At 44.2% G+C, this 10425-nt stretch overlaps 1 protein-coding gene across 1 annotated transcript; it reads right to left on the reverse strand.

The window, feature by feature from the left end:
- Positions 1 to 407: 407 nt before the first annotated feature.
- On the reverse strand, positions 408 to 3999 carry cxcl14 (chemokine (C-X-C motif) ligand 14). Its single transcript, XM_028960250.1, has 4 exons — positions 3711 to 3999; positions 3121 to 3226; positions 1596 to 1709; positions 408 to 1282 (listed from the first exon to the last, which is right to left on the reverse strand). Exons 1-4 carry the CDS (start codon positions 3781 to 3783, stop codon positions 1267 to 1269), a joined length of 309 nt encoding a protein of 102 aa, XP_028816083.1. The 5' UTR covers positions 3784 to 3999; the 3' UTR covers positions 408 to 1266.
- Positions 4000 to 10425: the final 6426 nt, after the last annotated feature.

A 10425-nucleotide genomic window follows, 5' to 3' on the forward strand; every position in this document is an offset into this window, starting at 1 on the left:
AAATAGCAAAAAAAAAAAAAAACAAGAACTCAAGAATACAATACTCTATTACACTAAGTGGTCTTAAAACAACAGTTTCCTCTAGTTCAGCCTAAGAGCTCTATGTACAGAACAAGAGGCATATGCATTTCTGTATACGGAGGAAACACAAGAAAAGAGAGAGGTACACTCAATCCGTCCTGCTGAACACTGCCACTAGTATATCAAACAAATTCAAAGAAAAGTAAAAAAAAAATAGTAATAAAATTAAAACAAGAGCACCTCATAGAGGAATCTCAGAACGTGGGTGCTGTGGATTTTTCTGTAATGGCCAATTGTGTACTTTGGATGTTAAGGCCCCAAAACATTGTGCTTAAAACCAGAATAGCTGTAGGTTCGTTAATGGAGGTATGCTATAATGTGGGGTGTTTTTTTTTGTCAATAACCTCCATCAGTTTAGCCTTATTATTACTTATATTTATTACTTATATTTGTACTGTAATGCCCTTTTAAATCACTCATTCTACAATTAAGACAATCACACAGAGAAAAAGAGGGCTACATCCGGTAAAATTGTACATATTTTTTAATTCAATATAGAAAAAGAATAGCCTGACTAAGCCTAAACTGTAAGATTTGTAACACTCGAGGAACGGACACTGCTACGTGTTACAATGCGATAATATTATATATTTTTCTGAATGGCACACAGGACCAGCTCACCAAAATGTTTTATTTACAGACGTTTACCTCTGCTGTATATAGGTGCATAGAGATATGATCATGATGCTCGGTTATGCTTTCTGGTACTTGGTTAAATGATACAAAGTGAACAGAAACTTGTCAGATGCCCCACACACACATACCCCATGTTTGGCAAAAGGTTTGGCAAGTACACTAATATAGAACAACACCACACTCCCAGGAGATACAATAAGAAGAACTGCAGGACCCCTTGACATGCTACAAGACTGTTACAGTCCAAGAAAAAATGGTATGTGACTCGTTATCGTCTCCTATCCCGAAAAATACTGAGCCAGGGCCACTGCCGTCTCTTCACACACCACGCTCAGCGTATGTACATGGGAGAACTATGAGCCGTGACGAATGAGACTGGTGTAGAGATGGCGCCAAAAAGAACAACACAGAGCTGACGCGCTGGATGATTCTCACCCGCAGGAACAGTGACTATCGTTTTGGGGGGATGTTTCTTGTGCTTTGCCAGGAACAATCTGGGCCACTGTTCTTCCTCACTCCAACTGTTACTGCTGCGTTGGCTGAATGCTTTCAGGCTTCATAGACCCTGCAGAAGCAAACAAACATTATTTATATATATATATATATATATATGCTCATTTTTTTTACCTTAAATCAATATACGACTTTGCACAGTCTTATTTAGGGCTCTGGTTTTTGGTTCTTGCACTTGTGTAACTGTGTATGAGCAGACTTTTACAGACAGCAGGTGGCAGTGTTGCTAAACTAAAACGTGCTGCATTTCTTTTTAGACTAAAAAAAAAAGAAGAAAAAAAGAAAAAGTTCTGCTCCTCGGCGGCCAAAAAAGTAACCACACCAAAAGCTCTCAGCTCTCCGTTCGACCACTGGCAGAAACAGACCTGTGCTTGTCCTTCCAAATTCGGAACCATTTGACCAGGTTTCTGGTGCTCTGCAGCCTGGGGTGCAGGCAGTACTCCTGCCCTTTGAAGCGGGATACATTCTCCATGGTAACGCTGCACACAAGAGGAAGGGAAATTCTGTAAGGGCATGCAAAAGGCAAGGTGCAACTTCCTATCTTCATTAAACACGGGCTAATTGGCAAATTGCGAAGATGCGTGTCTCGTGGTAAATCAGAAATGCACCGTAGATATTAACAAAAAAAAAAGTAACAGCCACAGGCGCTCGGTTGAACCGGTGGAGGAACTCCTGACACCGTGGACAAGCAGGGGGTCTCAGATTCGGCTCTCACGTGTTCACCTGTACCGGCCAGGCCAACAGAGGCTTTTTGTTGCTCGGTGCCGGGGAACAGAGAAGGGGGTGATGGGTGCAGAGGGAGCAGCCCTGCATGTTAAATTCAGGGACGGGGGTGGGAAGGGGGGGCAATGCCAGACACTGGTGAGAAAGGGGGCCAAGTCTTTTTCCGCCGGCCTGCTGAGTCTCCTTTTTCGCCAGGGCCGGAGTCCTGCCGCGCTGCCGAACAGGCCAGATATGTGTTTGGTACATAATTAATACCAGCAGTACATTTAACACACACTGGCCTAATCCATGGCATTTGAAAAAGTCACTGCGGTGGCTGTTACTGGCATCTGAACCATGGTAGGTCAGCCAAGAAATGTCCCTTTTAACTCATTCATTTTCTTACATTTATATGTAAGAAAAAAAGAGCTACAGAAAAACGAGAATAAGTGTTTGTAAAAGTCTCTATACAAATCTAATTATAAAAAACAGATAACAGGAAAACATTGTAAAAGCCAACTAAATAAAATTTAATAAAATGAGTAAAAATCTCCAAATAACTTTGATCTATCTATCTATCTATCTATCTATCTATCTGTGGACCACAACATTTGGGTGTAGTACCACAACATACCAGAAGGTGGCCAAAGTGGAAAAACGCAAAGCTTTACCAGACAGTACTATGTTTTCTTAAAGAAATTAATTAATAATAAACTGTGAGATAAACGCTTTTATTTTTCATCTGTAACGTTTTTTGAAACTCTGTTACATTCACAGAGAGAAATGGAGCAGGATGCAGCGGAAGTCGCAGCCACACTACAGTCTTATCCCTAAAACCTCTGTCAAGGTCAAGTGAGTTTGCATTCATGGTGGTTCAAAGTTAAGAAATGCCCGTTAAGCGCCCTCAACATTCACATATAGCGCACAGGATCCTATTCCAGGTCCATGCATGTGCATTTGGTGTTCACAAGGACAGACGCTCAATGGCTGTCAGTACGCTTGACATTTATAAGAATTTCAATGGCGGCTGCTTCAGCAACGCCGACTCTCTCAGAAAATCACCGGCCTCTTCTTCCAAAATAAAGGACCTCATCAGGACATCTTTCACGGTGGAGGGTTTACAGGCAGGATGGAACGGAGGACGTGCTGGAGGGGGATGAGTGCGAGACAAAAACGAGAAACACTCACAATATCATCTTCTCTTGGCAGAACGGGTGTTTGGGTTTAATCTCCAGCTTTTGGACGTCCTTGTAGCGAATCTTCGGGCCTTTCCTCGTGCACCTGCATTTGTACGCTGCAAAGCAAAGCAGACAGTGTAACATGTCCAGAGCACCTGGAGGGTTCCGATACAGCAAGTTCCTATATAGAAAAGTGAGAGTGAACGTTTTACACATTTTGCCTCCTCTTTGTAGGCTGCAGGCGTGTGTGTGTGTATGTGTGTGTGTGTGTGTGTGTGTGTGTGTGTGTGACCTACATCTTCTTTTAACAACACGTTTATGGTTTTTTTTTTTTGCTAACAGCATTACATCACATCGAAAAGATTTATATTCAATATGCTTTTGTTTACTCGAAACATATGAGCACACGAAGCCACACAGGAGTTGACGACATTTGGATTTAATATTAAAAAGCGCGCATGCGTGACGTCGCCGCACGTTACAGGCGTAAACAACAGTAAACTCTGCAGCAGAAAAGTCTCCTCTTCCTAAAGGTGACGTTTTAGCTAGAAGTTTAGTCGCCGGCGTAATAAGAAGAGGTCGAGGAGGTGGAACATTTACCTTCTGTGTTGAGGGAATAAACGGCGATGATTAAGAAAAGTAGCGCCGCCGCCGCGCAGCGGTGCGTCCCCATCGCGGACCGCGTCTTCTGGTCCTCACGCAGAGTCCCGAGAAACGGCCGAAAAGTCCCTGCCGAGGACGAGGACGGGACGAGGACGGGACGAGCAGGAGCGCCGGGTTGGCGGCGCGGCCGCTTTTCAAAACGCGCCTCGGCGTCGCCTCATTAATATGCAGCACGAAGCCGCGAATCGCGCACAGCGTCCGCGAACACATGCACTTACGCTGCAAGATGAAACGCGTGTGTGTGAAATGTGAGACAGAATTTGAATATTTTTTTACAGTGTGAGAAAAAGAAAATAAATAAATGTATGTGTGTGTGTGTGTCTATATATATATATACATTTTCAAAATGTGCAATATTCTGTCTGTAAGTTGGTCCTCTCAGGAGCATTTCGTATCAGTGTTTACATTATGTGTAAATAGGAGAGCCACTCCCTCCCCCATGATCCTTAGCAGAAGGCGTCCACCCCGCCTTTTACACAATGTTGGCCCCGCAGTCCATGTTGAGTCGAGACATCGATGCATCTGTTTGCTTCTGCACCCATCGTGCCATGCGGCCGCCCCTCCTCAAATCCCCTGTACGGGTAAACATCTTGGTTTAATAAGACAGCCGGAGCATGTCTCCTTCCCTCTGGGAGGAAATGAAAAGATAGAACTCCTTTGGAGGAGTTTTAAGGGGCATATTGATCACAGGCCATTTAAATTAAATTAAAAGACCGATGTCACAGAGTCTGTGCCCGGCCGACGCCAACCCGGGGCATGTAGGGTATGAACCTTCTCAAGGAAGTCTGAGGAATACGTGATCGTGAAGACGTCAAAGGCCGGCCGCAGACACCGTGAGCTTCTTTTATTTCCCATCAGAGGTCATGTATGTTACATCAGGTGGCTGAAAGTCCCGTAATCTCCACCAATTCTTTATTTATTTCCGGTGATCTGAAAATTCCCAGAAACCTGGATTACTGTGATGACAAGCGTGACGAAGCCTTATCTTTCCACCCTACATAACTGCGCAGCCCTTGTTTGTGAGGCGTGTGGAGGGCCGATAAACAGAGTGGGAACCGGTGTCCCAGATTCTCATTTGGTACCTCTGTTTTCCGTTCTCCATTTCCTCTCTGTTGTAATGAGACCAGCTCGGGCCGGAATAATTCCCCCCCGAACGCCAAAGAAAATAAGAAGCCCGGGCAGGCTCTCTACGACTCATTTAAATTGGGACGTAACGATGTTCCCGCTAGGCCTTGTAAAGGAACTTCTCTGCAGATGTTTACAGATCTGCGTTATCCGCTAATAATGGAATAAAAGCACCTATTGTGTTCTCCACGCAGGGCACCACGCTGAGTAAAAGATAGCCCTGAGAAAATATTCCCCCACCACCCACACACACACACACACACACTCACACAAAAAGAATACAACACAGCAGCCTCTTTCAGGCCTCTCTCCCGGTCTCGGATCGTTTGAAGCTTAAAAGTGAATCATCAGAAAGCACCGGCCAAGTTTCCAATCCCAGCTGTCACCATTCATAACGGCGTCTATCACACGACCGGCCTGCACCTTATGGCAAGCTTCAGGGCCGCATGCCACTCGACATGTGAGGCTTCGCTTCCTTGGACCTCAGAGCTGACGGTGGCCATTGTTTTATTTTTCCATGCCCTTTTGAATCAGTCTTTGCCACCGACAAAGCTCCTGCAGCGATGGTGAGATCGTGCTGAAGTTCACGGCACGAAGACCAACATGACAGACAGACGGATGCCTTCAATCATGGAAAACGTCCGTGATTCCTTCTCGCATGCATGTGCCAGAGAGTCATGCACCTGTTGTGTTCCGACATTATAGTCAGATCACCGTCGCAGATCGATTCTGTACCGCATCTATCCCACAGCGTATAAATAATGCTGCTGCAAACCATAGCAGTCCAGTGACGTGATTTATTAGCGGGATGGGGCTGCTCAGATTTATTTTTTGCCCTTGGCCTATAAAGCATTTTAAAATATATATATATATATATATATATATTTATTTTTTTTCTTACAATACTTTGTGTATTCATGAATAATTATGAAAATAGAATATGAACATAAAACAGCAGCTGAATTGTTTTAGAGGAAGCAAGCATTTAACACAAAATAAATAAAGTGTTTTGTATTTTGTGCAGGCTAGGGGTTAAGACAATTTTTCAGGCCGAATAGTTTATCAGGTGAGCAAAAACACACGAAAAAACCTTAAGGCATCAAAAAGTTATTTTTCCAGACTGCATTTAACAGATTTTGTACTCAAAATTTGTGCCTAATAAAAATGTCACTTAATTTTTATACACTGATACCTAGAAACATATTGATAATGTGCTGATCAGTGGTTGACACATCAATAATTTTGGGTAGGTATTCTGCACATATAAGGCCAGTGATTTAACAGGATATTGTGCTTTTAATTTTTCTAGCTTTTACAACCTTATCGATCCAAAAGAACCATAGCCTATTCTTTTTTTTTTTATTTAGGGTTCTCCTTTACTTCAAGCCCTTCACGTTCCTTCCATCCTTCTTTTTTAATATGATTTCGCTCTACATAATCTTGTCATCACCTTGGTGGGATCTGCACAGAGTTCATAACTATGTATTGAATGTTTAAATTAGTCTTCAGTTTACTGGACCAGCATCCAGTGAGTCTCACGCAACATGGCGAAGAGCTCGAATAGCTGCACCAAAAACGCGAGGCACGGCGTGACCTAAAAAGAAATCGGCTACAAGCTGCGCAGTGGTTCTTCTTTTTTTTTGGCAGCTGAACAGAAGCATTCCTAATGGTCCCAGAGCAGGAAGAACTGCAAAGCAGGACCTTGAATCGGTGTGATAGCCTTGCTTCTCCTGCCACGTCCAGACACTTTGCCCAGGTGGCGACCCTGTCTGTGCCGGCTCTGCAGCGATAAGGCCGAGCAGCGTAGCGGCAGGCGTGGGGGGGCCGGAGAGGAAGCGAGGCTCATCACTCTTCCCTAAATTCAGTAAATACCTTTCCGCAGCTGCAGCCCGTCTGTGCCAGTTTTTAGACTTTAGCGTCTGATTTTACGCCCAAGTTAACTGTTCATCTATTTGTGTTTGTTGCCGACACCAACAAATTAGGGGTGCGTGTGAAATTTCACTCGACCTTTTCCATAACCACACCAAATAACCAGCAAATCATGTACAAAATGCACTGCAAGCGATCAAAGCTTCAACAACAAACTCTGGTCATTGAGAAAGTCACAGATAGCGAACGTGTCGGTGCCAGACACCCTGCACGTGTCGGTGCAGACCGATCCAGGCAGGTGTCGTGGCACGGAAGGTAAGTACGAACGAGTAATTTAATTAAGGCGAGTCCGTGGCCCCGGGGTGTCAGATTCTGGGTGTTTACTTGTTTTCCAGTACCTGCAAGGTAGACATGTACATACTCCCAGTCACAGTGCATACTGCACAACATTCTAGAACATGCTCCACAGCTTAACCCCTTCAACTTACGTAACGCTGTCGTGAGAAACCCCACATTCCGCTAGTTCGAAACCGAGAACATCTGAAGCACCATGGAAGAACTGATTGCTACATGAAGCAATGAATAAATGAAACCAGAACGATTTAAACTTTCCCTCACTAACTTTGCATTACTGCTTAGTCGTACTGTTGGTCCGCTTGGTCACACTGTGCACAGGGCGTGGACTCACCAAGGACGAGGCGCGCACATGCTCCATCCGTTCACACACTCACACCCATGGACACTGCATGGACAATTCACCTAGATTAGGGTGGATTTTGGATTGTGGGAGGAAATCGAAGAACCCAGAGGAAGCCTGCACTGACATGGGGAGAGCATGGAAACACACTGAGTACTGCGTGAAATTGGAATTTTTTTTCGCATGATCATGGCAATGTGGTAACGGCATGCCGCTGCATGACCCAGGGTTTAATGGGATGTTAAAGAGGCTGTTCCTGTGTAGGTCCCTTCGCATCTCGGCTGTATTTCTTGGCTCTGTGTGGAGCAGACAGCTCACTGGTCTTCATCAGGCTCAAGTACAAATCCCGATCTTGACCAAAAGGAAGGCCACTGTTTTGATTTGCGGGGCCGTACATGTATTTACGCTCCACAAGCGTTTATTTTAGAAAGTACCATTTAGACCTCGCTTTTAAGCAAACGTCCCCGCGTCTCATTTTGACAGATAAACAAAACAGTCATTAGTATATTCCAGGCGCCAGCAGCGTAAATCTGCCCTCGCTTCCCCAAGCGACGAGAGGCGGCGCGCACTCGGCCAAGTTTCCGTGCACCTCGCCATTACATTTCGTTCTTCACATGCGATTACATGCCGCTTTTTGCAGCGAGTAGGTTAATGTGTGATGGGGACACCCGTCGCTAATGTTCTTACATAAGACGGGCTTTAGCCTCCTGCAAATCTAATTTCAGTTTTGTTGCTGCTGTTACATAGGCTACCTAAGTACAGGGCACTAAAAAAACAACCTCACTGGATTCTTTTCTTTGCAGATACACGTTGGAGAGGAGAGGAAATTGCAACATTGGTATCTTCTGGATCCTCAGTCATCATCAGTCAGGGCCTCCTTCAACTGGTTCTTATTATTTGCAAAGGTTCGGCTAAGACTGCAGCAGTGCTGCAAATATACACAGGGCCCATAATAGAGCCCTGGGGAAAAACGGTGAAAGCTTTTAAACACAGCTCAGATCATTTGGCGAGTTTCTTTCTCCGGAAAAAAACTCCACTCAGTCTGCCAATCAGTCAACAGTCAGGAAAAGGCAATTTCAAGGCAGGCATACCTTCGGTTGACATGCTAGTATGAGAGGAATGTGAAAAAAAGAATCATCTGTTCAACATTTGTATTGAATTGCTCTGCAGCCCGGGGCATCTGCATCACAGAAACATCGCATATCACGGAGCTACATGAACACTCACACCGAAATAATGGAAAGTTGAGAGATAGATTAGCTGTTGACAAAGATTTACGAATGCTTATCTTAAGTCCTGAACACGTTGTGGAAGAGGCTCCGCAATGTAAATTTAAAATGAAGTAGAGAATCGCAGGGCTGTGAATCTCCAACGAAACTGGGTCTGCTGAGCCTCAATGAGACACCGCTGATAAATGCAGCACAGAAAACAAAGCCAAAGACTTTCACTCTGTTCTCTACACGCTTGATTACTATGCGCGCATCTGTGCCAATGGAGGTTTATTTGCACTACGCCGGGGGTGATGTAATCCAATGTGACAAGGCCATATGTGTGGTGAAGACCTGCTGTCCCCTGCCCTCGTTACGGGGTCAAAAGTGAAGATTAGGTCGGTCTAAAGGTTAGTCTAAAGGAAAAACAAAGGAGCGCTCCTGAATGGGCCGGGAGTGACGAGAGGCTTTCTGGAGAGCGGACCATGATAATCCTTAGCGCATGTGTCATGAGATTAAGGCGGCTCACGGGGGGAAAAACGCAGCCCTGCAGGTTTCGGCTGTCTGGAACTGAAACGTTCTGGAGCGGCGGCCTGCTGCAGAGTCAATAGACAGCACTTAAATAACTTGATTAATCCCACGGGCGCCCGCTGGGCTCCCATAAGCGTCAGCACTCTTTATCTCTGACTGTTCCCCGTCTCCTTTCTATTCCCACAGCTCCTGTTATTGGCAAAACGTCCTATACCATATGTGGCCACTTCCAGTGCAGCTCACATAATTATAATTACTACAATGTAGACAATGCCACAGACTGTCCAGTCGTGTAGGGGCCTTTCATCAAAGAGATTTCACTTCTAACATCATTCACATCTCAAAAACAACTATATATAAAACTCATGTTCTAAAAACTATCATCTTTATGTGGTGCCATAATTGTTTCTTTGACACTAGTTCTCAAAAATCATCAAATCTTTGTAAAATATAGTATATTAGATGCAAAGGAAAAAAATTAGGAAGACGCACGCTGAACATGAAACTCCGGCCTGAATGCGGAACCGGAGCATCCCAAAAAGTCATCAGCAACATCTAAAATGATGTTTTCATAAAGCATCATTTCTGGAAGTGCTTCTTTAGAGGGCTTGTTTCTGTCTTACTCACCACATCAGGGTCAAAAAGAAATGTTTATGATATAAAAAAAAAATACATTTGTCTTTAATAAGAAATTATCCTCAAAATTACACGCAAGACAGAAGGCATGTGCTTTCTGCTTTTCTCACACTGGTTATGTGACAGTGTGTTTACAACGAGGTTCGACTGGATTTAATATGCCAAGATGAATGTGATAAGATGAGGCCAAAATGCTCCTCACTCGGCTGTACTTGGACGTACACCAGGCACTAACACGGGTTGTAAAGATTATAGCATGGTGCGTTGCAAGTTATGGCAAAGCTGTTTCTTTAGTTCTTTAGTCTGAGAAAACTGTACGCTTAAATGCATAAAAAAGATGGTTTGGATTTTTAAATTGAGTAGAGGGTGGTAGTAGCCTAGTGGGTACAAAGAACCAGAAGACCACAAAGTCATAGGTTCAAACCTCACTTTCTACCATTGTGCCCCTAAGAAAGACAATCGAACCTGATTGTCTCCAGGGGGACTGTCCCTGTAACTACTGATTGTAAGTTACTCTTTGATAAGGGCATCTAATGAATGTCAAGTAATGTAAATGTAATGTACGTTATTTTCTATATTTACATGT

The sequence above is a fragment of the Denticeps clupeoides genome, chromosome 18, assembly GCF_900700375.1.
Source record: "Denticeps clupeoides chromosome 18, fDenClu1.1, whole genome shotgun sequence".
NCBI lineage: Eukaryota > Metazoa > Chordata > Actinopteri > Clupeiformes > Denticipitidae > Denticeps > Denticeps clupeoides.

Excerpts from the sequence above, each read along its gene's own strand:
- cxcl14 (XM_028960250.1), bottom strand. The coding sequence starts at position 3,783 with ATGGGGACGCACCGCTGCGCGGCGGCGGCGCTACTTTTCTTAATCATC. Across the intron at positions 3,227-3,710 it reads TTATTCCCTCAACACAGAAG|CGTACAAATGCAGGTGCACG; the intron begins GTAAATGTTCCA and ends TTTGCTTTGCAG. Across the intron at positions 1,710-3,120 it reads TGCCAAGAGAAGATGATATT|CGTTACCATGGAGAATGTAT; the intron begins GTGAGTGTTTCT and ends TCTTGTGTGCAG.